The 27,871-nt window shown below is 50.7% G+C and overlaps 1 protein-coding gene across 6 annotated transcripts; it reads right to left on the bottom strand.

Moving 5' to 3' along the window:
* Positions 1-15: 15 nt before the first annotated feature.
* On the bottom strand, positions 16-27,871 carry ZMYM3 (zinc finger MYM-type containing 3). Of its 6 annotated transcripts, none has more exons than XM_089536141.1 (25): positions 27,768-27,871; positions 21,943-22,814; positions 21,462-21,505; positions 21,031-21,103; positions 20,156-20,450; positions 19,155-19,332; positions 18,448-18,660; positions 17,973-18,123; positions 17,426-17,541; positions 15,894-15,980; positions 15,291-15,441; positions 14,613-14,785; positions 11,737-11,902; positions 10,082-10,140; positions 9,453-9,612; positions 8,334-8,449; positions 8,044-8,218; positions 5,946-6,092; positions 5,001-5,104; positions 4,645-4,813; positions 4,397-4,548; positions 3,857-3,971; positions 1,793-2,047; positions 1,570-1,687; positions 16-1,164 (listed from the first exon to the last, which is right to left on the bottom strand). In XM_089536141.1, exons 2-25 carry the CDS (start codon positions 22,793-22,795, stop codon positions 963-965), a joined length of 4,272 nt encoding a protein of 1,423 aa, XP_089392267.1. In that variant the 5' UTR covers positions 22,796-22,814; positions 27,768-27,871; the 3' UTR covers positions 16-962. The 6 variants fall into 6 exon arrangements, with proteins under 6 accessions (XP_089392267.1, XP_089392266.1, XP_089392269.1 ...); XM_089536140.1 differs by lacking the exon at positions 27,768-27,871 and adding an exon at positions 27,193-27,383; XM_089536143.1 differs by lacking the exon at positions 27,768-27,871 and adding an exon at positions 25,336-25,463.

Raw genomic sequence — 27,871 nt, 5'->3', positions numbered from 1 at the left:
GCAGAGACGGAGGGGCATGTTTTGTGCCTTTATTTGAAATGAATGGTTTCCAGAGAGACGTGGGTTGGGGGGCGCAGGAGTGCGGGTCCTAACCCCCCGGTTATCACTACGACGACGAGACCCGCAACTGGCTCACTGGCGACAAGGACACAAACAGAGGCTGGGCCAGAACAATATATACAGGCTCAACAGACGGGCATCACCACCACCACCACCGGCCATAGCTCAGAGTTCAACGCAACACACACAAAGGGGGAAAGGAGGAGCAGGAGGAGTGGGGACCACCAGCTGGCAAGGGGAGGGGGGTTCGGCCAAGCTAGGCTTCCAACAAAAAACCAAAACAAAGCCCCCCAAAACAGGAGGTGCTCTAGATGTCGTTTTAGGCTCTGTTCCTCCAACACAGAAGAGAGAAAGAGAGAACTAGAGGAAGAGTCTTCAACTGTCGGTGCGGGTGAGGAAGGATTGCAAACTGTTAGGCAAGAAGGTGGGCTTCTCTGCTGGACCCCCGCGCAGAGAGAACACAGTGCCCCACAAGGAGCCAAGACCCAAGGGGGTAGTTGTGCCCCCAAATCTGGGCTCCTGTGTCAGTTCAGCGTCTGCTAGGGGGACTTCTCTGCCATCGCCTCCCCTCCCGGATGAAGAGCAGCTGGCGACAGGCTTGCCTTGCCTTGACCTGCCCTGACCGTCAGTGTGGTGCCAGGCAGGCCAGGGCAGAGGGGTGGGCAAGCAGGCACTCCGAGGCAGCAGAGAGGGAAACAGAGAAGAAGAAGAAGGAAGAGAAGGGGCCATGGCATGGCATGGCTCCACTCCGAGGGTTGGGAACCATTCACTAGCATGGAGTGGAAAGACTCCCACATGCCTGCCTGACCCAGACAGGGAAGGTTCAGTAAGCCATGCCAGCCTCACCCCAAGGTCCCCCCACGGCCGGCCGGAGTGGTGCTGGGCCCCCATAGTCTCTCCCCTCAGTCCATGTCGTCGTCCAAGCCGCCCCCTCCGCGGCTGTGCTCTTCGTAAATCTCGCGCACAGCCAGGATGCGGTTCAGCATGCTCTCGAGCATGCTTTTGTCCATGGGGATGACTGAGTACCAGAGTGGTGACTCCGCGATGCACGACCGCTCTGGCTGCAGGTAGAAGACGTCGTTGCGGTTTCGAAGGCTCTCAGGACTACAGACAGACAGACAGACAGAAAGAGAATAGGAGGTCAGGTTGGGCCCAAGACCCTTGTTCCAGGTTGTTAGTGTTTAAGAAGTAGTGTGCATGCCACTGATCACTGTGGTTTTGGGTTTTTAAGGTAACTTGTTGCACTGCTCACTGACCAGAATTCTTAAAGTAACGTATGAATATGAGAATTGGAAATAGTTCATCTTCTTTTGGACACACTGCCCATTCCATTTTCAAGAAGGCTGTGAAGGTTCCCCATGTGTGTGCAGCTACTGCCATGTGGGCCCTTGTCACACACAGAAACAATTCCCTCCCACCGTTTTAAAGCTCATATTTGTTTCTGCCATCACAGGTAGCGACAGCAACGCTGATACCAGCCAGCGCTGGCCACCCTCTCCCGACTCTCACCATTTAGAGAGATAGAACTCGTAGAACTTGACTGGGCAGCGCAAGGGGTTCATGCGGTTCTCTCGCTGCTCCAAGACTGGTGCGTCCTCCTCCCGTTTCCGCTTGCCAAGGCCGCCGTCTGCGGGAGAAAGGTGATCAGTTCAGGCCCGAATCAGCCCCAGCATGGGCAAGTGGGCAGGTGGGTGGGAGGGAGAAGCACATGCGTGGGGAGAGCGTTCCCTACCTCGCCCCTTCCGGTGCCGCATGGGAGCATAGTAGCGGATGCTCACCACCTTGGTGGTGCCCCGCGGCGTGGTGCACTTGCGCGACTGCCGCACAACGTTGGTGAAGGAGAGCTGCATGTGTTCCTCGGCTGTCTGCAGCCCAAAGAACTTGGTGTTGAAGAACATGAGCGTGTTGAGGAGGACGAAGGGGGAGTAGACACCCAACTGCTTGCACTCCCAGAGGTGCTCCTCTTCCACACGGGAGAAGACCGCATCTGCAAGCACACAGACCCAACAGCCTAAGTAAGCCACAAGGCAAGGGATGGGGAGGCCTCTGAGCCAAAATTTACAAGGCTCTGGGGAGGCCCAAGAACTAGCTAGCGGGGAGGAACAGCTCATCATTTTTCTCAGTCCAGGATTAGGGCATCTTACATTCCTGTGGGGCTGGTGATCCCATCTCCATTGCAATGCCAGGAGATGCAAAAGGAAACGGAAACTGGGGAGCACCCAGTGGAACCCACAGAAGAAATGGGTGATGTGTCTCAAGCTGCTCAAAAGATGGTTGGTTTATTAAGTAAGTAAGTAAGTAAGTAAGTAAGTAAGTAAGTAAGAGCGCACACACACACACACACACACACTGCCCTTTTAAATTGTGTCAGACTGTCCACAGCATTCTGGGGGACTATTTAAAATCATAAAAGGGCAACAGGTAAATTAATGGTACTGCATTACGTAAAACTAAACTTACATTGCATATTGTGTTTACATATGTGCAACTTAGAGTCCAAGTTCAGAAACATTTGGACTAGGAGCTCTCAAACCAATCACTAGACAAATGAAAACATGAACTGAAGGGTTTTTTAAACTGATAAAAACCCATCTTTTGAGGATCTTGAGATGTGCCTCCATTTTCTTCTGTCAATACCCAGAGAGCCAAGGGCCTGCTGCCTCACAGCTGACACACCAAATCTCAGCTGATCCTCCCCAGCTGCATGAGCCTGACCAAAACCAAGTCAGGAGGAACTATGAGGTTTTCTCAAGGGACGCTTGACTTAGCAGGGGAAGATTTCAGCCCTGGTCTCCAGAGTCACCATCCAACACTCAAACCACTAACCCATGGTGGCCCTCTCCAGCTAGAGCACAGACACATTTAAAATCAATTATGGTCCAAAACACACAAGAATAATTCAGGTGGAGACTGCTTTAACTGCCTTGGTTCAATGCTGGGGGGTCTTGGGAACTGCAGTTTAAAGCAGCATCAGAGTTCACAAAACTACAGCTCCCAGAATTCCCTAGTACTCAGCCAGGGCAGTTAAAGTGGTCTCAAACTAGATGGTTTCTGCAGTGTGTTTTGGATCAATGTTAGCGGTGCACAACCAGTCCTATCCAATTCAGTTGTTCCACTCATTCATGAAGGCTGGATTTTGTCCAGTAGTACCCTACCACTTCTGACTGCAGCAAAAACAAGCTGATGACAGATAATGTATGAAACACACAGAGAGCAGTAAACACCCTGCATGCAATGGCTATTATATTAAATATATTGCAATGTGTGCCAACTAAAGAAGAACACTAGGATAGAACAACAAGGAGTTGGACTTTGAAACCTCCAGAGTAGTAGCTCTCTCCTTGTCATTGATTACCAAAGTCAGTACTTAAGAAATCTCTCTAGACTTAGATGTGTGAGGAATCTACAGCTCTCTAGATGTTGATAAACTACTCTCTCTTATGCTACTCAGCAAGATAAACTACTCTCTCTTATGCTACTCAGCTACTCAGTCCATCCCTAGACTGGACCAGCACTCAGCCTTTGGAAACCTGTTAGTGGAGGGGAAAGGAAACAGTCCCTTGCTTCCACCATTGTTCCCCAGAAATTGGTAGTATCTAGGAGCTGTGAATGACCTCATCCACAGGTTTCGAGGCAAAAGCACAGTGGCCTGCCTTTCAGAAAACCAGCCTGTTTAGCATCCTTTCCCAGCATCAGGCCAATTCTGTTCCTGAGAGCAACATGAAGCTCCAGGGATGGCTGGAGATGATCTCCCCACTCCCTCTCCTCCCTTCCCCCATATGCTATAGCCACATACTATTGGGCAAGACTGTGGGCTGCCAGCCGCTCAGCGTCTTGTTGAGCTCCTGCACAAAGGTCAAGTAGTAGAGGTCCGTGAAGATGTTTACCATGCGGTTGTTCTCCAGGAGGTACTGGGAGAAAAGAAGAGTATAGGGTTTAGACCAGACATGCAAAACCTCCCAATCCTTAGTCAGGTGTGAGGAGTTACTCTCTCTCCCCCCACAACCCTCCTTCTGGCAGGTGAAAGCTTGGATCAAGCACGAAAGACTGGCAAGGCATAAGACCCCCTTGCACTGCTCAGCTATGACAGTTTTGCTGTGTAACGAGAAAGTGCCACTGCTTTTCAGGCAGCATGGAGAGGCAGAAAGCTGGCCATGCAATAAAGGTCACTTTCTCCTTGCCAGTGAGTGAGTGTGAATGTGTGAGAGACAGAGAGGCAGGACTGGTTGAGTAGGTGTGTGAGAGAGGTGGGGAGACAGAGCGTGCACTGTGTGTTTCGTCCTTGCACAGATGAGGAGAAGAAGGGCACACATGGGGTGCCACACCAGGCCCTCACCTGCTGGATGCCGAGGCAGAGGTAATAGATGCTGTCCGGTTCGTAGCGTTCCCCATTCGGCCGTGTGATTTCCTTGACGAACTGGGCCAGGCCATAGTTCAGCTCCGCCGCCGTGCAGGCCAAGATATCCTCTTTGATCCGCATGGGCTTGGCTGCAGGGATCACAAAGGAATCAGACCATGGCCAAGGATTAAGGTGCTTCCCGCCTGCTAGGGATTCCTACTTCCATCCTCCCTTTCTCAACTTACGGCCAAAGCGCAACTCGTCTCCCTTGCTGGTTTCACCACCAGCGTACTTGGCTTGGACCCAGCTCTTCCATGCATTCACCCCATAGGAATAGTTGAGCGCCGTGCAATTGGGCTGGCTGTTCATGGAGTCCCGCGAACAGCTCTCCGAGAGCACCAGGCGCTTCTGGCTCTGTTTGGGGGACAGGAGGGGAAGAGCAGAGAATGTAGGCAGATTACATACAGAGTGTTTCCCCAAAAAATTCGGGGGGGGGGGGGGTAGACAGAACAAGAAGGCAGAATCTGCTGAAGATTTTCCAGGTGCTTTCTGCATGCAAAGCTGTTTCTCCAGCATAAGGACGGATCTGGGCCCAACTCACCTTGCGGATGGCCCGCGGCAAGTCTTGTTCAGAAGAGACGTCCTCAGGGCCCACCAGGCCACAGTCGAAAAGGAAATCTACGCTAGGGTTAATGTCCAAGGGATCTGGGGAGGGGACAAAACAGAAGTGGTGGGGTAGGCCCCCAAGATGCATGCAGCCCTCCAGAAGTTTCCAGAGCCCTTCCAGGACAATGAAACATTTACTCTTTCAATAACAACTCCCAGAATCCCCAAGCCAGCATGACCAGGTATTCTAGAACTTGTCTAAGAAAGAATGTTCAGAGCTTTGCTTTTCACCTAAGACATCAAACATAACAGCCTCCCAACCATCAAATGCTCAGAAGGTGGCACCTTTTATCCTGCCAACCAGCTTCTCAACCTTGTCAGAGATCACTGGGCTTTTATGGAGGGTGACAGAGGGCAGGGACTCACTGGGCCATCTGCTGTGCTTCTTAAGCTATCTGATGTGGTAGAATTTTTGCTTCCCAATGTATCAGAGACGGTACAATAGAGTCAGCCCTCCTTATCTGTGGATTTATTATCCATGGATTCAAGCATCCACGGCTTGGAAATATTCCAGACAAGTATAAATTCCACATAGCAAACCTTGACTTTCCATTTTATATATGGGACACCATTTTGTTGTGCCATTATATTTAATGGGACTTGACTATCCACAGATTTTGTTATCCACAGGAACGAAACCCCAACAGATATCAAGGGTCCACTGTATTTGTTCCCACTGGCTAAAACTCTTTCTTTCTTTCCTGCAAACTCTCTATGAACTGAGAGCAGATTATTCAGAGACCAACACCGGACTGCAAAGCACCACTTTGAGTAGCACAGTATTGGTTTCCTTTGGGTTCGCCCTTCTCAAGCGAAGAGGTGGCAATACTCCATTGCTGCATCCTCCCCTTCCCACTCACTGACCACTGCCAGCCCTTACTTTTGGGGAAGTCAGCTTCCAGGTCCTGGCCTGGCTCATCCAGGACATTGGCCATCTTGACAGCCATGGCTAGCACGTCGTCCCTGGCCGGCCCAAAGAGGTCACAGTCTTCCAGGAGGCCCTCTGCACTCTGGTTACTCACTAGGTCTGTGGAGAAAGGCATGAACTTATACAAGGGTTACTAGTCAGAAAAGGAGAAAGAGCGGGGAAGGCAGAGGGTCCTTTAGCCGCCCCCCGATTGCGTTTCAGAGAGGGATGTAAATAAATAAATAAATAAATAAATAAATGTTGTTGTTATTATTATTATTATTATTATTATTATTATTATTATTATTTACCAGCCAGAACAGAGGAACCAGGTAGAACAGAAAAGGTGGCTGCGATGGAGAGCGTGAGGCAGAGCCAGCCAATCACAGCTCTCAGAATGCTGGGAGAGGTTTGGCAGTTTAACTGTCGTATTTTGACAGTTGAAAGCTGCAAAGCCGCGTTTGGAAAAAAAAAGGAGGAGATTGCAGAGTCTGGCTCAGCTCCGCCACCCCAACAAACGACAATTCCCAGAATTCCACAGCATAAAGCCGTGGCAGTTAAAGTGGTGTCAAAGCGGATTATTTCTGCAGTGTGGATGGCTTTCAAGATGCAGCCGACGTTTAAAAATCTGTATTTCCAAAGCACACTTTTTCAAGGGGTATCATACAAGCATGTATATGATTCAAACTGCCTGTCGACTTATGCCGACCCCATGAATTTCAGAGTGTTTTCTTAGGCAAGGAATCCTCAGAGGTGGTTAATAATAATAGCAATAATAATAAACTTGTATTTATAGCCCACCTACTCTGATTAGGTCCAAGTGAGCTTACAGTAACAGTCAAAACATAGTAAAATAACCATATACAGTAATCTCAAGTTCTTCCCTCCACCCCTTAAAATAAGAAATCAGTTATATTAAAAATTCATCCTAAAAAGATTAATTAAAACAAATAAACCGGAGGTTTTGCCAGTTCCTTCCTCTGAAATATACAGGTTGAGTCTCCGTTATCTGAAATGCTTGAGACCAGAAACATTTTGGATTTGGGGGGATTCTTGAGGGGAGAGAGGCAGGCAAGCTCCAACTGCCTGCCTGAAGAAGAAAAACCCTCCTTCCGACCACCATCTTGGGGTGAGAGAGGCCTGGCCTGAAAGACTAAGAGCCCTCCTTCCGACCACCATCTTGAGGGGGAAAGAGGCCTGTTATGTTTGTTTGTTTGTTTTTTTACTTTGTATCGTACTTCCTGTTGTACACCACTTTGATCTAATTTGGAAAAGCGGTATATAAATAAAATTATTATTATTATTATTATTATTATTATTATTATTATTATTATTATTATTATTATTATTATGGAATACATGTATTTGTACATATGTACATAATATGTGGGAGATGGGACCAAGTCTAAACATAAAATTCATTTGAGTTTCATATACACTTTATACATCCAATGACAATTTTATACATCATCTTTTACATAATTTTACACACAAAACAAAATTTGTGCACACTGAGCCATCCGAAAGCAAATATGTCACTATCTCAGCCACCCAAGAAAAAAGGTTTTAGATTCTGGAGTATTTCAGATTGCAGATAAGGGCGACTCAACCTGTATTCTGTATTTATTTGGTAGAATTCCAAGATATAGCCATGTTAGTCTGTAGAATCAGTATGTAGAGAGATCTTGTAGCTCCTTTGAGACTAACAGAAAGAAAGAAATTGCCGGCATGAGATTTCATAGACTTCAATCTACTTCCAAATGCATCTGAGGAAGTAGATTTCAGTCTATGGAAGTTCATGCTGCCGACTTCTTTCTTTCCGTTAGTCTCAAAGGTGCTACAGGATCTCTGTATTTATTTGGTCAGTTAACACATAGTCATTCCCACTGGCAGGGGAGGGTCTTTAAAAATCAAAACAAAAACCAATGCCAGCTAAGAAATTACAAATCCATCAAGGACCAGAAGGCAGTTTCTTGCTCCCTGCCAGCTGAGGTGCGGCCAGGCGTTGCAGCCACAGTCCAGGCAGCCTTCCATCCCAACCCCAGCTCAGCCCAACACCATTGGAACATACCACAAAGGTCCGACGAAGCTTTGTCCAACTCCTCAGCCTCTGCGATCATTTCGGCCATGGCCAGGATGTCAGCTTCCAGGGGGTTGGATGGGATTTTCACCTTCAGCTCCTCAATGGTTTCCACGATCTTCTCCGTGCTTTCCAGCGTGGTGGGCAAGAACATTGGCACAGGCACCTCGAGATGGCAACGGGGACAGAAAAGGTCAGCCAAGAAAGATCACAAATAAATGAAAATACCTTGGGGAGGGGAGTGAGGACAGGATAGGCAAGGCCTCGGAAACCAAACTCACTGGGACAGGCATGGAGAAAGGCACGGGGACTTTCTGGCAGTACATGTTCATGGGCACAGGCACGAAGATGGGCACGGGGATGGGTAGCACAACCACCTGGGGCTTCCAGTCGTCCTCTGGCAAGGGAGGAAGAGAAAGTGTTCATCAGGAGGGAGAGGGTCCTTTCTTGGCACGCACGGCTCCAACCCCGCAACTCCACACATGGGCCTTTCCCACCAGCTTCAAGCAGAGAGCATAGGCAGGCAGCAAAATGAGGCATGGCACAGTGAGGGCAAATAGAGGTATGCCTTAGCTAACAAAGCAGGCGTGTGTTCCTGGGCATGGCTTCTCTACGAGAAAATTTGGTATCAGAGGTAGAAACAACATGGAAAGAATAGGCACAGGTGCCTGAACCATCACATGTTCTAGCAAACCTTTCATTTAAAACTAACAACAGGCACGCAGAAAATGAAACAGCCAGGCCAGCTGAGCCTTGCAGAGTGAAACAAAAACATATTTAACCTTGCAGAGACTACTTGAAAGCTTCTCTTAATAAATGCATCCCAGGATGACTTTTTTTCCCTTTCACAAGCATGCACTCTTCTGATCATTTCTATTTTGGTGGTCAAATATTTAAGCTTTAAAAAAATGCTGGGAGGAAGGCAGGGTAGTTGGTCAGACAGGTCTTTTTGACGTGCCTTTTTGGCTTTATTTTGCAATTCAATCATATTCAGGAAGGGATTCTGGAGGCAGCTGCTGTTTACCTTGCCTGTTATAGGGAGGCACTAACAGCTGCACTAGGATCAGGTAAAGCATATTTCTTCTCTTTACTAGATCAAGCATTATGGCATTGCTTACTGCAAACACACTGCTGCAAACTGACACTGAAAGCCTGCCCTCCAATACCCCTTTTTACCATTCTCTCAATGCTGATGCTGCTAAAATAGTTACTGCTATTTCCAGTGGTAAGGGACAGGGCAGCTTCAAAAAGACTTTTCCAGTGGCTTTGTTAACCGAGGTACACAGAAAAGCACACCCCTGCTGCATACTCCGCTCTCCTGCAAAACCATCTGCTGCAAAATCACCAGGCTGAGGGCAGACAAGACTGAAAGCCAGGCCTTCCCTCACGCTTCTCCATACCTGTCTGGCACCCCTTGGACTTCATTTCTATCTTGCATGAAACCCCTCGGTTCTGCATGAGGGGCTTGCACATGGCGGCCTTGTTCTTCCGAGGGGTGAGCGGCTGCGATGGCGGGGGAGGACTGGCTGCTCTTGAGGCAGAGCTGTTCTTGGCGGGCACCTGGACAGGTATCCAAAGAGGAGGACATGCATCAGTGGCCAGAGGAGCCAGTGCCTAGAGTGTCTCTCCCACAAGCCACCCTCTCCTGCGCCTCTGCATCGCTACCGACAAACCCAGGGCCCACAAACCCCCAGGATTGTGTCAGAGACAGAGTCTAAGGCAGCTGGCTTCCTGCGTCAGGGCCAAAGGCTGACCCCTTCCCATCCTAACCTCCAAACCTCAGTGGAACATGCTGCTTCTGAGTGTGGTGGAGTCTCCTTCTCTGGAGGTTTTTAAACAGAGGCTAGATGGCCATCTGTCACAGGGAGGGCTTTGATGGCGAGTTCCTGTATGGCTGAATGGGCATGGAAGGACTGACCCTTGGGGTCTCTTCCAATCCTGTGATTCTATCATTCTGTGAGCTGGCAGCCACCTGAACGTCCCTGACCTCTTAACAAAATGATGCTGTCCACTGGCAGAAACCACTCACCGTGTTGGTCTCTGCTTTCTGGGGGGCGGAGGAGGGCTGTTTTGGTTCCGGAGTCTGACCTGGAATGATAAAAAAAAATGCGGGGTGTTTGGAGCGTGAGCTGCTGCTTTTCTTGCTGTGCCCAGATGGCACCAGGCAGGTCGGAGGCCTCGTGGAAATGTTTTTGCTTGGTGCTGATAGGACTCTGGAGCTTCGTCCATACATTCCTCCTCCCCCACTTCTCCAGGTGAGGATGGCGGGGGGTAATCCCTCCTTCCTTACAGAGCTGAACACCTGGGTCTCTGTGAGGAGGCCTCAAAAATACCAAGTCAAGACGTTTCCTGGAGCGCAAGAGTAGGAAATTTGATGCACCTCTAGGGGTTGGCAGAAAACATACAGCGTTTGGGCACGCGTGACAAGAGAACTAAAGAATCCGCCGTCCACTGGAAAATGTCAGGCCATACCATCAAGAATTCAAGGAGGGAAACATGTGGCTTATACTGGGGAAACTGGGAGCCAGAGAGGAAGGGAGAGGGTACTGAGTGGTGAATGTTGAGGCAGAAAAATTGGGAGGAACTGGAAGGAAGCCGCTGCTGTCCTCTCCGCTCACCAGCACTTTGCGGGACCATTTTTCTATTCTGCGGATGCACCAAGGCCGCTTCCCAACCTCCCTGCCAATGGCAGAAGCTGGCATTCCCCCCAATGCAGCATCCTACAAATCCCATCCCTTTTTCTTTTTTCTCGTAACACAAATTCCTAGCCCTTATGGCTAACCACCACATATCCACATGTACGTATCATCTGCGTAATTTACACAACAGTCACAACATTGAGCTTTTAACAACAATAAAAAAGGACAGGAAAAAGAAGAAAAGATGCAGCCAAAACCAAAGATTTGGAAAGCTATGGGTTGGGGGTGGTGGAACAAGACTGCACCTCCCAGAATCCCCTAGCCAGCCTGGCCACCAGTCACCCTAGAGGGCCAACGACTGCCGTGTGGCAGAAGGTTTGTGGAGTGGGCCAGGAGAAGGAAGAAAGCAGAGTCCTGAGCAGAGCCCCCAGAAACATGAGAAAAGGGGGAAAGACACCAGGAGGGAGGGAAGGAGGGGGGCAGTCCTCCGTGCGTCCTCACTCCTTTCCCAGCAGAGCTTCCGGGAGCCCGCAGCACCACCAGCTCAGAGGAAGAAGGGCCCGGCGCCCTTCCCCTGGCCTCAAAGGAGGGCCTCCCATCCCAGGCAGGACTGACCTGGCCCAGCACAGCTTAGCTTTTGACTCTGGGGAGAGGCACTAGGGCGACCGATCGACCGAGCGAGTACCGAGCATCCCCGGCCCGGCCCAGCCCGGCCCGACCCAGCCCTACACGGGGGGCTCTCCGCTGGAGAAGAGAGACAGAGACAGCCGCCCACGGCAGCCGCCTTGGAGCCTCTCGGCTAGGCACCGGAGCGACCGGCAGCCCTGGCACCGGCTTTTCCTGGCTGGCCCTGTGTGTCATAGAACCAGAGAGGTTAGCGATGGAGGGAAGGGGGGTGAGTGGGCAGCACGCGCCCTGCGAGGTCCCCTCCCGCCTCTTCCCACCCCCTCCGGGGGCCAGTGCAGGATCTTGCTCTCAAAGCTCAGCCATATCCCCCCCACAGCTCCCTCGCAGCTCTCGGCTAGCCAAAGCGCTGGCTACTCACTGTTCAGCAGACTCTCGGGCCCTTTCTGAGTGTCTAGGTTGGGTTGGTTCTGTTGGTTGTAAAACCGCAGCAGGCACTGCTGGTTGCAGAAGTGCTTGATCTCCCCTCGCCAGTGGATGGTTTCCAACAGCTTGCCCTGGCGCTTGCAGGCGTGGCACCGAGCCGCCTAAACGCCAGGGGAAGAAGGAAACGGCAGGGTTAAGAGGGGTCCCAAAAATGCCAGTGGCACAGCACTGAATCTTATTTACCAATTAGAAGAGGTACAGCCCAAAATATCGAAGTCAGAGGTGGGCAAAGTGCAGCTTATGGGCTGCATGTTCCCCTGCCCCAGGGCCAGGAGTCAATGGTTTTTGCTCAAAATTCTCCTAAATTCCCATCCTGATCACCCTACAGAAAACTCATCTGAAACTATTTTAAAATCTGTTGTTGCTGTGTGCTTTCCAGGCAAACCAATCATGGGTTTTCTTGGCAAGATTGGTTCAGGGGGGCGCTGCCTTTGCCTTCCTCTAAGGATGGGAGAGTCTGACCTTCCCAAAGGCACCCAGTGGGTTTCCAGAGCCAAGCAAGGATTCAAACCCTGGTCTCGAGTCATAGCCCAACACTCAAACCACTAAATCATTTGGGCTTCAATTTAAAATTGAGAATAATTTAAAAAACCCAACAATCTGAAATCATTGAACTATATGGCCATTTAAAACAAATTTAAAAAGTTTAAACCATGCACACACACAAACTGGGTGAAATCATTAGATCCCCAAATGGTTTTGTTGTTGTGTGCCTTCAAGTCATTTCTAACATATGGCAGCTTTAAGGTGAACCTTAAATGGGAGGATGAGAGTGTGTGACTTGTCCAAATGGTTTTATTTAAACAATACTAGTCTTCTTCCCAGCCATGAGACTCAAGGTGGCTAACAACATACCTGACACCATACCTATTAAAAGTTGCACAAAAATGTGATAGAAGTATAAATGTAAAATTATTTAAAAAGCAATTAAACAATTTACAGTTGGACTTTCGTATCTGCAGGGGGTCTGTTCCAGACCCCTCTGTGGATAGGAAAACATGCAAGACCTCAAGTACCATTGTTCCTAATGGTAGCACACTGTGCCCACGGCTATTAGCGTGGCTACATGCATGCGCAACCATGCCTCCCTGAGATGCTTAAATCCGTAGATGGCAAGTCTGGGACAGTAAGGCCCTACTGTATCAGGTTGAAACATTATGTATTAAAAACATTAAAATTCATTAAAAGGAATACAAAAACAAGTTTTAACGTGGCCTCGATCTTTCTCCAAGTACTGAGGTCCCAAGGATTCTGGGGAGCATTTTGGTGACCTCCCTTTTAACAGAGAGCAGGTCTCTAGCCCTCCGGATAAGAGAGAATAAAGTCCAAAACACAATGCAGAAATAATTCAGTTTGAGACTGCTTTAACTGCCCTGGCTCAGTGCTAGGGAATCCTGGGAAATGTAATTTATTGTGGCACCAGAGCTCTCTGACAAAGAAAGCTAAATGTTTCACAAAACTACAGTTCCCAGAATTTCCTAGCATTGAGCCAGGGCACTTAACGCGATCTCAAACTGGATTATTTCTGCGGTGTGTTTTGGACCAATGTCTTTAAAAAGAAAAAGGTCCACATCTAAGAGTCACTGAATCCGTTGTTCCCAACATTTAGTCCTCCATTTGTTGTGTATTTCTGCATGGCAAGGTCGGGCAGGACTATATGGCCCTTGAAGTCCCTTCTAACTCTAGGATTCTAGGATCTGTTCAACAGGTCTCTAGTTCAGACTCACAAATGAATTTAGGGCAGAGTTTTTGGCTGAAGGCTCAGGGGCTAGAAATGAAGACTAGTAGCCGACTCTTTCTGCCTCTCTGCTCTTTCCAACCTTCTTGCCCTTTCCATGTAACTCAGGCTGCATTTACACTGCAGAATTAATGCAGTTTGACACTCCTTTAACTGCCATGGATCCATGCTATGGAATCCTAGGATTTGCCATTTGCTAAGATATCTATCCTTTTCTGTCCCAGAGCTCTGGTGCCACAAGAAGCTACAAATCCCAAGATTCCACAGGATGCAGCCATGACAGTCAAAGCCGTGTCAAACTGCATTCATTCTGCAATGTGGCAGCAGCCTCAGTCAATTATCCTTAGTTCTACCAATGCCTCCCTAATCCAGTTGTATGGAAAGCTATTTTAGGCTTTGGCCAAACAGATCTAGTTTTGTAAGTGGGACTTAAAGCACAACAGTGTAGCAGAGAGTTTGGTGCCCCGGCCCTCCCAAGCCTTTTCCTTCGATACTCTACTTCAATGATATCATTATCACTGTTACAACTGTTCTTGTCTATTTATTGATATCCCACCTTTCCCTCCAAAATTGGGACTCGTGGCAGCTTACAAAAGTTAAAACACAGAAGAAGAAGAAAAAACCTGCGAGGATATTAGCAAAAATGCAGGACAAAAAGCTACTGCTAAAATGCAATTGTGCTATTCACAGAACTGAAACCAGTTCAAAACCAATGAAACAGCATCCTATTAAATAACACGAAGGAAAGAGCATGCTTATAAGAACAAGAAAAGCCCATTAAAGAACACATTTCTCTGAAAGCCTCTGCAGTCAGTTCCTGAAGGCCCATTGGAATAGAAAAGAGAGTGACACAGGAGCCAGGCAGTTCCAAAGACTGGGAGCAAGCACTGAGAAGGCCCACTCTAAAAATGCCATCTTCATGTGCTCACAGCTTTTTGACTGACGAGTTTAAACAAAACATAGAGAAAATGAAATGAAGCCAAAGGCCCAGGACAACCCTTGCAGCTCAAAGGGGCTCTCCCCCTCCAGCAATGCCGCTTTTCCTCAGGGCAGCCTGGCCCAGCCACACTGACCTTGTAGTACCAGAGCAAGTATTTGCTTTTGCAGTCTTCGCTGCAGAAGTCCCAAGTGCTGCCCTCCAGCTGCTCCGTGACGGCCCGCTGGCACGTCTGGGAGCAGTAGGTGCAGGTGATGCAGCAGAGGCCCAGGTTCTTGGTGAAATCCTGTTTGTAAAGAAGCACACAACCTGCGGAGAAACAACAGGGGTGAAACCTTCCCGGGGGGAGGCGAGGCGAAGCGGAGGAGCGCGGCGGGCACTCCGGCGGCGAGGAAAGCCCAGAAGAAGGGCTGAAGAGAGAGAGACAGAGAGAGAGAGAGAGACGCAGCAAAGCAGACAAGGATGACGACGCAAAGGAACCCTGACAGCAAAACTCCATCCTGCACTGGCCCCCGAGGGTGGGGTAGGAACAACACGGGGGACGACAACGACCACGGGGGGAAAACTTGCCATCGCTCACCTCTCTGGCTCTAAGCAGAGCTTTATTATTTTTTTTCCGAGTGACGGACCAGCCTGAGTCCTCGCCTGCCCCATGCAAACAAGGCGGAAGGCACAGACCTGCCGCCTGCATCCCCAGACCAAGGGAGGCTTCCGCCTGGCCCCCTCCTGCCCTCTCGCGGCCCCCGGGCCCCTTCCTCCTGTCTGCCGGCAGGGCTCTTCCATGCTCATGCTCCCCCACTTCTCCCCCAGGTACCTTCGCTGCAAAAATTCTTCTCCACCCCGGAGAAGCGGATCTTCTCGTGCAGCAGCTTCTCCTGCTTGCAGTGCTCGCATTGGGAGACCACCCCGTGCAGCCGCTTGAAGTCCTCACAGCAGTCCCGGCAGCAGAACTGGTAGACTTTGTCCTGGCAGAAAGAGAGAGGGAGGGAAGGAGGGAGAGGCGGGAAGGCCAAGGCGGATGGGTGTCAGAAAGGGGCAGCACTGGGGGCACAAGGGCAGCCTCCCAAACTGACCCCACCCTGACCATCACCATCACTTCTGGACACTGTCAACCACCAGGCTCCAGTTGAGAGTCTGGGGTGCACTACAATTCCCAGTCCTCCAGCTGTGGGGTTCTGGAAGCTGCAGGCCTCACAAACCCATTAACCTGCAATACCAGTGCTACATTTGTGAATGTGCACCCAAAATGACACCACCACCCCCCCGGCCACAGAAAGCAAGGCTAAAGTGGGACTGACCAGGCCTCACCTCGATCACAAATTGTCTTTAGAGAAATGGCCACCCAGCTGAGGGCTCCAACACCCTCCTCACTCCCAGGACATGCTCGGTCTTTCCATTTCTTTCACCCTGGCCTCACCTTCCAATCCAGGATCTCGGGCTTCTCGGTGAAGAGGTTGTGGCAGGAATGACAGGTCAAGTGGATTCCACCTTCGGGGCTGGCGCGCTGCATTTTGAGGGAAGGGGAGAGATTCAGAAGGGGGCATGGGATCACCTCTGTGCACAATGGGCAGCCGTCGGACGCTTGCCCAGCCCCATAACTCTTCACCCAAAGACCTCCAAGCTTGCACGCACCCTCCCTCCCATCCACCCCAAACTTCCAACTCCTTCCTCACCAGTGGATTGCCACCCAAACTACACAGCACACTGCAGGCTGTCCCTATACCATCAACATCCACCTGGGCCCAGTCCACGCACTGCTACCCTTCTCTCCACATGTCCTAAGTACCCCCTTCTCTATGCCCTCCAACCCCAGCTGGTTGCAGACCCAAGCCCCCCATGTCCCCCTTTCCCGCCACGGAGGACTGATTCCCACTGTATGAGGAAAAGGGGAGAGGAGGGGAAGAGTAACCGGGAGGCTCCCCAGACCGCATTTTCCCAGGGGACGTCCAGCTGCTCCTGGGAGGGAAGAGGGTTTTGCCCCTGGGCAATGGCAGAACAAGACCAATAACATTCTGCGAGTAGAATAAATTATGCAAACCACACAAATGTTAATTTGACTGATTTATTGGATAGCAGAACACAAACTCTCTTCGGCATCAGCAGAAGTTGACACAGCTTTTATTTTGAGACAACAACCCCCACGATAGATTCAACATCATATATAGATAGATATATATATTGTTAAGCTAAGAATGAGATGCACACAGCTTGCCTTCCTTCAATAACCTGCTCCACGCTGCCACCCCATCTCTGGCCACAGGCCAGGCTTCTGTGATGTCAGAGCATTCGCAAACATTCTCAGGGAGAAGGGGTGGCCATACAGTGCTAGAATATAGAGCAGCTGCCAGTGGTCAAGCAGGGGTGGGATGGTCAGGAGCGGATGGGGGGTTGGAAATGTCACCCAGGGCCTCAGGACAGAAGGAGCCATACATTTATGGGGCACCTGGGGGGAGCAGAATCTGGCCTTTGGAAGGCAAGGTAGCAGAGGGCTGTAGCCCCATAAAACAAGCTAGCAAAGCTTTGCATGCAGGGTGGGGAGAATATGGGCTTTTCTTATTAAATGCCACCAGGAGATGAGAAGGCAAACTGAACGCACAAGCCACAGACAACGTTACTCTTCTGTCGTAACGGCCAGACAGGACAGCTTGTCTAACCCTGGGAGGGAATGGGCAATTCCTTCTTGGCCAAGGGAAGTGCTACACCGCCTCCCACCTTAAGAGCTTTTAGGAGACACGGCCTCTGCCGTTCAAAGCTTTTCTCAGCAAACATCAAGAGCTAGAAGCTTCCCATTTCCCCCCCTCTCTCTCTGCTTTAGAGAAAAATATATCAAAGCAGAGAGCCTTTTTTCAGGAGTCTGATGGATGCACCAGATCGCAGCCATGCAGAGAACGCCCCGTTTCCTGGGGTTTGGTTCCGTCACTGTGACGGTGGCAGAGCCTCTGTATGTACCTGGAATTTGGTCCAGCAGCTGGGGCTGCAGAACTGGTACACCACCTGCTCGTTCTTGTTGTAGTAGCACAACTCCAACGGGGTCTTCCGACAGAAGCTGCAAGGCCGAGGGGGTCCTGGGATGGCGAAGGAAGAAAGGCAGAGAGAGGAGGGCTGGTGAAGATAATGGACAGACTGCCTGTGAAAGACTCACTTTCTCTCTCTCTCTCTCTCTCTCACACACACACACACACACACACAATCCCAAGATGCTGCTCACTAGAGCCTAAAAAGTTATTTCTTTCAGACAACTCTCAGCATGGCTGATGGGAGGACCCAGAGAGATCTCACACACAGAAGAACGTAGCACACACACACACACACACCCTCTTAGTCCAGCAGCACACTGAAAGCACCCCGACAGCATCAGAGGCCTCAGCCCAGCTCCACTTGCCACCCTCTTCCACATCTGCATCCCACTCCCCCACCAACACTGGCTTAGCACCAGTTGCCCAGCCTCCTTGTGGTGTCTACCAGAGGGCAAAGGGTACCACTGGTGCTCCGTTACCTGTAAGGCCCGCTTGCTTGACTCTGTAGGAGGTGGTGCAGCAGATGGAGCAGAAGAGACCCATCTTGCCATTCCGGTCTTTGTAGGTCAGCATGTCAAAGTTCTTGCAGTAAGTCTTGCACCACATGCACTGGTATACTCGGGTGTTCTTCTGCAGAGAGCACACAGGGGATGGCTGCCAGGTGGGCTCATTCATGCTCCAACCCCCCCCCTCCCAACACATGCAGTTGCTTCACAGATGGAACACACTCACTTGCACGCTCCTGCTCTCTTACACACTCACCCACAGAGGCATCCAAGCCAAGATGGCCAACCTGCTAGGCTTTCTACAACCTCCCCTCCCAGGACACTTAAAACCTCTCAGGCTGGGGAGGGAACAGCCCACCCCTGAAGGATTTTGCAGGTCTCTTGTTGCAAGAAGAGACAGAGGAAGGGTTCCACAACCTCTCTCCTCCCCTCCTGCCTGGGCTCTTACCTTCTTGTAGGTGTTGAGGCACGTGGTGTTGCAAAAGCGCTTCTGCTGCCCCTCGTGGAGGAGATATTCCAGCTGCAGCCCCTTGTTGTACAGGTAGAGGCCGCACTGGTCACAGCAGTTGGTTTTCAGCCCCTTGGTGGCGCGGAACTTGGTGAAGCAGGCGTCGCTGCAGAGGCGGTGGACCACGTTCCCGTTGCTGACCTCGTGCTGGATCTGCAGGGGAAGCAGAGGTGTCACTCATCATGGAGGGAGAGAGGGAGAAAGTGCTGGCCCCCTCAGCCGTATCCCCCAGTGGCTGAACATTCTTGGCCAGGAGGAAGAAAAGAGTGATGGGTTTTGTGGGCAGGAGGGTCTGGATGAGTACTAGAACCTCACGTGGAACCCTCCAGCGGCATGCATTACATTCCTTGCTCTGCACCTTGAAAACCCAAGTGTGCCCATTTTTAACCTCTCCCGTCATCAGTCAGGCCCAAGTGTTGTATGTGAGCAGATATGACCGGATAATGTCTTTTTCAACCTGGCAATCCACTTCCTTCCAAGTATCACTTCTTTCTAAGCCACAGATCTCCCACCCTATAATCCACCCCACCCTCCTCTGTATATATTCAGCTTGCCTCATGGCATCATCATGGCCCTGGGATCTTAGAGGAGATTCCTCTATCTGTTCACCCCTTCACGCTGCCTCCCAGAGCCAAGGACATGCTCACCTCTCCAGCTTTGTAGCACACGCTACAACGGACTGTGTCAGTGGCTTCTGTGGCCTGGGAGGCTGGTTTCTGCTGTTGGGCTTCATACAGCGAGAGGCACGTGGAGGTGCAGAACTCGTGGAAGGAGCTACCGGAGCCGACCTGGGCCACCACGGACTCCTTGGTGTTCCAGATCTCCCTGGAGATAGGAAGGGTATTGGTTAGATACAGGTGTATTCACGCCACCCCATGATGGGACTCTGATACCACTTTGACTGCCATGGCTCCATCCTGTGGAATCCGGGGATTTGTAGTTCAGTAAGGGAGTTAGGAATTCTCTAGTTCAGGGGCAGGCAACTACACTGCCCTCCCTCCAAGATCTTGGTGGGCTGCACCTCCTGAAAAAATATTTTTGCTCCCTAATATCCTGTTTAGCATGGGTGAGGTGTCATTGACCCCCTTTAGGCCACTTTAAGCCCAGGAGAGATCTTTAAAATATATATATAGTCAGGCCACCCCTGAGCTGAATATAGTGCAGAGGGAAACAAAAAAAAAAACAACAACTCCAAATCCCCACAAGGCCTTTGAAGAAAAAAGGTGTTTTAAATCCTAAAGGGTTCTGGGGATTACCTGTGACCTGTAGGTCATCCTTTGCCTACCTCTGGTGCAGTGCATGCCCCTCAACCACAACCACTGGAAGAAAATCCTAAAAAAATACTAAGCGTTTGACAATACTACGTATCCCAAGACTCCATAGTGTTCAAGGGGCAGTATCACAGTGCTGCAAGTGGACAGTGTGGATACATTCAAGGAGGAGGGAGAAACACTCGTGGGCCCCTGCTTCACCCAAGCAAGGGCAGAGCAAATAGGGGTAAGCAACAAGTGGGCAGGAGGTGAGAAGTGTGATCACAAAGGTGGGTCCCTACAGGTCAGGAGGAGGAAGTAGGCTGAAGGCAGCCAGACACAGCAATCAGGAGGCGAAAAGGGATGTCAAAAAGAATAAAGGAAGGGAAGGCACCTACTTTTTGCAAAAGGTGCAGTTTTTTCTGTGGAGGGGCCTTTTGGAGAAGGTAGTGAGACAAGAGCTGGAGCAGAATAACTGGGGGAGCCCCTTCCGCTGGTAGGCTGTCTGGCCCTTCTGCAGGGGTGTCCGGCAGTTGGCACAGGTCATCTTGGCAACAGTGGAGCGGGCCGCCGCCCGCTGGGCTGCCTGGTTGCGCAGAGACATGCGGGTGGGGCGCCGGACGCTGGAGGGAACGAAGTCCTCGTCGTTAGGGTCGTCCACCATGCCATCTGAATCCTCATCAGAAACAGGGACTGGGAGACACAAGAGAGAAAGTCAGCACAGGATGACCAGACATCTTCCTTCTCCAGAACATGTCCTATACCTCAGCCTTCTGTCCAGAAGGAATTTCAAAATGTCCTCCAGTCTGACCATCATGAAGAAGCACAAATTTACATTTATATTAGTGTTTTCACTAATGCAATGTCCTACATTTTTCTTCAATGTCCTTGTTCTCCTTTGAAGTTAGGCCCATGAGGTTGAGAGAGTGTAACCTGCCCAGAGTCATGGCTGAGTATGGATTTAAACTCTGGCCTCCCAGAGTCTTAGTCCAGCACTCAAACTGCTACACCACACTGGTTCTCAATTTGGACTGTATCAGGTTGTTTTTCAGGGAAGGGACCTCAGTTCAGTCACAGAGTGCTTCCTCTGTGCACAGAAGGTCCTCAATTCAATCCCTCACATTTCCAGTTAAAAGGACCTGGAAGCTGTGAAGAAAGCAGCCCCACCTGAGACCATGAAAGCTACTGAAAAGCACACAATCCAGAAGAAGAGGGGCCAATGGTCTGGCCTGGTGTTAACAATGAGCTTCAAGCTGCCAACCAAGTGACTTACTGCTCTCTGAGGAATTCACTATTTCAGGCCGAGACACCTCTGACCTCCTGGCTCGTTCGCTCCTCTTCTGTTCCTGGAAGAAACCAAGGATTCATCATCACAGGGCAGTGGCCATCAGCTTGACGAAACCCTGACATTTATGTTCTAAAAGCACCAGGCGGGGTATGAAACCTGCAGACTCAAGGGAAGCCCTGCCCTCAGGCTCACAATTTAAGCTGCTGCTTTTTCATATACACAGATATATGCATGGGGTGGGGGAGGAGGACATATAGTACAGGTAACTTTGAAGCCTGGGACATTTGCAGAAGAGCAATGGGACAACTGATTATCTTTTGCTGAAAAAAAATGAAGTGCAGGCAAAAGGAAAGAGCTGGGAGGATCTGAATGGAACAGAGACTACTCAGCTAGGCTGCCACCACGGCCCTCCTTACCTTTTCAACTGGCTTGTCGTTCCCTGTTGCACTAGGACCTTCTCCTAAAAAAGAAGCACAAAAGAGACCCAAAGCTGCCTGTGATGCTCCAAAAAGAAGGCAGGGGATGGGGACAGGCCATTAAAATCAAGGCTAGGGACTGAGAAGTGATGCCACTGCAAAGCTTCCAGCAAACCTCATACAACTGCATCACTCTGCTGGAAACAGGGTGGGAAACAAGTTGCTTTGTTTGAGAGAAGGCAGGCTGGCTGGCTCCCTTGTTTAGGCTGGGGAAAAGGAGGTGGAAGGAAGCATCTTGCAAGAGAGCCCCCCCCCCCCACCTCATGACAGCCTGGGCAGAAGGAGGGCACAGAGAACCAGACCAGGAAGATGGAACCTCCTTCTGTAAGAGGAATGCAGCCACCATGCCTCCTGCTGCTTGCAAAAGCAAAATGTCAGGGGGACAGAGGCTAGCAAGAGCCCACCCCTCTGGTTCACCCACCTGCAGCTGGAGCTGACTGCCCTGTCTCTTGTGCTCTGGACTTTGAAGCCTCATTCTGGCTGGTGCTGTTAACTTTCTCCCCTTCCACTGGACTTCCAGTCACCTCCGGAGGAGGATCCGGAGTGCTGTTAAGGACAGATTCCTTGGTCTCCTCCGTGGAAGTTGCTTCCACCACGGCTGCTGCCACCTCCTTTCGCACTGGGGAGCTTTTTCGTGGAGATTTCAAGCGGGCCTTCTTAGCTGGCCGCGGACTTGTGGGTGAGCCGCCAGGTGAGGTGGTTACTTCATGAGAAGGCGGTGTGCTGCTCACCTCCACCACATCTGGGGAAGGTAAAGAGGGGGCCTCCTCCACCTGGCCATCTTTGGGGCTGTTGGAATCAGCATTCAGTGTGCCATCTTCTTTCCAAGCTTCTGGCTCAGGAGTCTTGGATGCTGGTGGGGAAGAGTCCTCTGGTCCAGGGTCTGTGCCCCCAGAACCATGGGACTTGTCTGAGTTGCCCACATCCTCGGACTTCTCGAGGGCTGCCCGACTGTCACTTTTATTCAAGCTGTCCAGGAGCCTGGGCTTCTCCAAGGCAGCAGGTTTATCGGGGGCCAGATTATTGGATTTGCTTTGGTCTGGCAGGCTGTCCTCTTTCACCAAACTGACATCCGAGTCACTCGCCAAGGTGGCTTGCTTGGGCGCTTCCCACTCCATCTCTTGGGTCTGGACAGCAGAGCCCTGTGGGATGGAGGCCGTCTGGGAGGTCAGCAGATCCTCTCCAAACTCCATGTCTGCAGGGAGGTCACCGATCAGGGGCTTATTGGGCAGAGAGAGGGGCCCCAAGGAGCCAGGAAATTCATTGGAATCCATTTAGAACAGAGCTAAACAACTGGGAGAAACCACAAAGCAAGGAGAGAAAAGCATGTCAGCGGACTTCATGAAAATAAAGGCCAGGATTAGGACTATGTGACTCTCTGGGTGTTTCTGGCCTGCAAGACCCACAATCCCTCACTAATGGCTATGCCAGCTAGGACTGATGGGAGTTGTAGGCCCAAAACATCTGGAGTTGCCCACTCCCCTGTATAAAAAGCCCTGCTCCTCCAAACAGCCAACGCAGCAAAGCTTTGGAAGAGATCGCTTGGTATCATGCAAGGACTGGAACAGGCGCAGAGCCTCAAACATTGGCTCCTCATGATTTTATGCTACTTTTACAGTGAACTAGAACAGAACCTGAACCAGAACAGAAATCTTTGCTGCCTTGACTTGGATCTAAAAAATCTGATAAATAAATACATAAATTCAAAAGCAGCCATTCAAAAAACAGTAACTCTGGAGGGAGTTTCTGGGCGCTGTAAGCACAGCCATCGCAACTCAGGGGTTTCACAGGCGGTTTTGGAAGAAGCAGGGCTGGAAAATACACACGCACGCATGCACACACGCACACACATATTGCTTGTGGGAAAGTCACTTTTAAACAAATAAGCCCAGTGCTGTGACCTTTTACAGGTCAAAGTTATTTTGTTATCCTACTTTCAAGCAAACTAAAGTACATCACATCTTTCCACAAGTGGTCTATCACTGGCTGGGGCTTCCCAAAACCATTAAGGAACACAACTGGGGGGAAGTTGTTTTCTTTGCACTATAAATATATATGTGTGTGTGTTCCTTCATGTCGCCTGTTGACCTCTGGTGAGCCCCTGCATCTCTCATAGGGTTTTAGAAGTTTACACACAAGGCATATCCATATATTCACAAACCTAAACTACATATATATACATATATATATATATATATATATATATAGTGTGACCAAAACAAACATATATACATTTTTTCTAACTAAATCATAGGGTTTTCCCCCCTTAGGCAAGGAATGCTGGGTGGCTTGGCCAGTTCCTTCCTCTGAAATATAGCCCTTGGCACCCAGCATTCATCTCCCCCAAATCCTTCTGGCAGCATGGCAATATGGAGAGACGCAATGCAAAAGTAATGGTTCCAAGCAGTCCATAAGCAGCCCAATCCCATGGAACCTAGGAAGCAAAGCTACACACAGCAAGTGCTCTCCGATTCTGGAAATCCTCACAAGTCCCACAGCAACCCAAGCCTTCCCCTTTTGTGCATTCATGTGCCGAAAAAAGAGGCTTTTTTGGTAGGTTGGCAAGGGGGCCTTCAGAGGGCTGGACTTTTCCACACTGCAGAATTATAGCACTTTGATCCCGCTTTCAACTGCCACGGCTGCATTCTATGTTATCCTGGGATTTTTAGTTTGGGGAGACACCAGAGGTCCCTGCCAGAGATTCCCAAATACCTCATGAAGGTCCAAAGCACACTGCAGAAATAATCCAGTTTGAGACTGCTTCAACTGCCCTGGGTCAGTGCTAGGGAATCCTGGGAACTGTGATTTATTGTGGCACCAGAGAAGGCTAAAAGTCTCACAAAACTAGTTCCCAGAAATCCCTAGCATTGAGCCAGGGCTGTTAAAGCAGTCTCAAACTGGATTATTTCTGCCATGTGGGACCCAAGTCCTTTAAGTGTATCGTTTTCAACGGCGCGTTCTGTGGGCTGCTTTCTCAGTGCAGTTGTGGACTCTGAACCTGCAGTCCAAACAAACAAATAAATAAACCCCAATTTCATTTGTAGTTCTGTAAGGCACCAGCGCTCTTTGGAAGAGAAGGCTGAAGTCCTTGTCAAACCACAGTTGCCATAGGATGGCACCACAGCACTTCAAGTGGGGCCAAACTGCACCATTTCGACAGTGTAGACCCACTCTTAGGCTGCATCTGCACTGCAGAAATAATGGAGTTTGATACTTTTTTAACTGCCGTGGCTCCATCCTACACAATCCTGGGCATTGCAATTTGTTGTGGCAGCAGAGCTCTCCAATAGAGAAGGCTAAGCATCTCACAAAACTAAAAATCCCAGAATTCCATAGAATAGAGACAAGGCAGTTAAAGTAGTATCAAACTGCACTATTTCTGCAGTGGAGATTAGCACCCAGAGAAACGAAAGGCAAAAGCGTTTCACCAGCATGAAGAAACTTGGGCTGGGGCATATCCTTTGCCCTCTGCCTCCGGTAGTTTTCTGTAGGATTCAGCCAAATCCTCAATATCCCCCATTTTCAGTACAGTTGGTCCTCCACATTTGTGGCTTTGACTTTTGTCAGTTTTATCATTTGCAAACTGGATTAACCTGTCCTCCCTAGGTCCTCCATGTTTAGCTGGAATCTTTTCCCCTGTAGCTTGAATCCATTGCTCTGGATCCTACTCTCTGTGATGCAGTGGTTTCATAGAATCATAAGAGTTGGAAGAGATTCCCAGGGACCATCCAATCCAACCGTCTTCTGCCATGCAGGAACTCATAATCAAAGCACCCCATAAAGATGGCCATCCAGCCTCTGTTTAAAGACCTACAAAGAAGGAGACGCCACCACTTTCCAAAGCTGCATCTCCCACCGTTGAACAGTTCTTCTTGATGTTGAGGTCGAGTCTCTTTTCCTGCAGCTTCCATCCATTGCTCCATTGGGTTCTATTCTCAGGAGCAGCAGAAAACAAGCTTGCTCCCTCCTCAACATGACATCCCTTCAAATACTTAAAGAGGGCTATCATATCGCCTCTTAACCTTCTCTTCTTCAGGATAAACATCCCCAGCTCCCTAAATCTCTCCTCATAGGACTACATGATTTCCAGATCCTTCACCATTTTGGTGGAATCTCTTTTCCTCTCATTTGAATCCATTGTTCCATGTTCTAATCTCTGGAGCAGCAGAAAACAAGCTTGCTCCCTCCTCAATATATTTAAACAGGGCTCTCCTATCACCCCTTAACAGTCTCTTCTCTAGCTTAAACATCCCCAGCTCCCTAAGTCTTTCCTCAGATTTGCCCTTCAACCAACCACGGTTCCCCTGCCCCAAGCACCATGAACAGTCCCATGATGCCTTCTGGTTCCGGAACTCTCTAGATCCAGCCCAGGAAAGCCCTCCTCCATCTGAAGCCCCTGCAGAAGCCAATCCTGCCCCTGCTCCTCCAAGGGATCCTGCCAATGGCCCAAGAAGCATTGGCAGGATCCCTTTCTAGGGTTCACCTTGGCTGCTGACCGCTTGGTTGTCGTTGTGCGGCCTCCAAGTCGCCTCCGACTCATGGCGACCCTCAGGGAAACCTATCCTGGGATTTTCTTGGCCAGATCCGTTCAGAGGAGGGCTGCCATTGCCTTCCCCAGAGGAGGCTGAGAGAGTGTGACTTATTGGACAAGGTCAGCCAGTGGGTTTCCATGGCTGAGCTGGAAATTTAAACTCTGCTCTAACACTCAGACCACTAGGCCATGCTGCTCTGGCTGAATAACTCACCAAACTACAAATCCCAGGATTCCACAGCCATTGAAAGCAGTGTCAAACTGGGTCATTTTTACAGTGCAGCTGTGCTCTTAGGCTGCATTGGTACTACAGAACGGATGCAGTTCAACACTGCTTTAAATGCCACGGCTTTATCCTGCGGAATCCTGGGACCTGTAGTTTGGTGGGGCAACAGACCTCTCTCTGACAGATGTCTTCTCAACAAACTACAAATCCCAGGATTCCGTTGCATGGAGTCACAGCTAAACCGGATTATTTCCACAGTGTAGATGCACCTGCCCTGTAGTATGAATGCACGCCGACAACGCTTTTAATGCCATGGCGCCTTCCTATGGAATCCTGGGATTTATGGATTGCATTTAAACAGCTATATAGCTTGGATTAGATTTGTAGTTCATAGTCTCTCCAAACAAATGGCTTCTCACTGAACTACAAATCCCAGAGTGCCACTGGAGGTGCTAAAGAAGAACCAAAGCGGGTTAATTCTGTAATGTAGACGCACCTGAAAAAGCCCCTCCTCCTCCTCCTCCCAGGGGCGGGGCCAGGGGTGCAGGTGCTCCTCCCCTTATTTATTTTGCCTCTAGGCTCACTTCCCGCCCCCCCTGCAAGGTAGGCCAGGCCTACCTTCCTCTCTCTGGGTTCTCTGAGGGAGGGGCCTACCCTATCCGGGTCCCGCCCCAATCTAGGCTTAACTCCGCCCACAAACCAGGTTTGGCCCCGCCCCAATCTAGGCTTAGCCCCGCCCCCAATGCTTGAGTGGCCCCGCCCAAGTACCTGCAGGACAGGGCCAATCGCCACAGTCCACGCCCCTCCCCTCGAGCCAAGGCCCGCCCCCTCACGAGGCCTAGCCCCGCCCCCTCCGCCGAACCGCCCCTCCCCCTCCCCAAAATGGTCGCCCCCTCGGCCCCTCCCTCCCTCACCTGAGAGACCCCCGCGAGAACGACAATGGCGACCGCCGCCTCGACGCGGCCCCCGGGGCCCTGCTTCCTTCTGCTCGCAGCCCACCCAAGCTCCGGGTCGCGGAGGCTGATGCTGCTGCGGCCCCTTTAAATGGAGGCGCCGCTCGGAGCCCTCAGCCGCGCCGCAGCCCAGGCGAAGGGGGAGGTCGGGGAGGCTCCCTATTGGCCAGGGCGAGGCGAACGCCACATTCCTATTGGCCGGCGCCGCTCGGGCCCCGCGCTCCTATTGGCTGAGGCAGGGCTTAGGCTCGCGAGAGTGAACCAGGCGCCCCGGCGGCAGGGAAAACCCGGCGCGGATTCGCTGGGCCGCAAGGATCGGGACGGAGATCTGGAAAACCCGGAGCGGATTACAAACTGCCAGCGGGATCCGGAGTCAGCCTGTGTTTTGAGGGGGGCAAAAGGGGTTTTGGGGGCAAATAGCAAAGGGCCCCTGATAAAGACTGAAGCCAAAACTGTGGGGAGCGCCAGGAGGAAGGCGCCCCTCCCCGAGGAAGGGGCAGCAGCAGCAGCAGCAGGGGTCCCTGGGGGAGGCTCACCTTTCCTGGGGGGCCTTCCTTCCAGGGTCGGGGTCTCCTCAGCCTCCAGGCGGGGCCCGAGGAAGAAGGCTCCTCTCCCTCTGCTGCAGCCGAGCCTCGAAGGA

The sequence above is a fragment of the Sceloporus occidentalis genome, unplaced genomic scaffold, assembly GCF_023333645.1.
Source record: "Sceloporus occidentalis isolate IW3139 unplaced genomic scaffold, rSceOcc1.0.p SCAF_8, whole genome shotgun sequence".
Taxonomy (NCBI): domain Eukaryota; kingdom Metazoa; phylum Chordata; class Lepidosauria; order Squamata; family Phrynosomatidae; genus Sceloporus; species Sceloporus occidentalis.
Note: the sequence above shows the minus strand (reverse complement) of the source record. Positions and strands in the feature narration are given on the sequence as shown.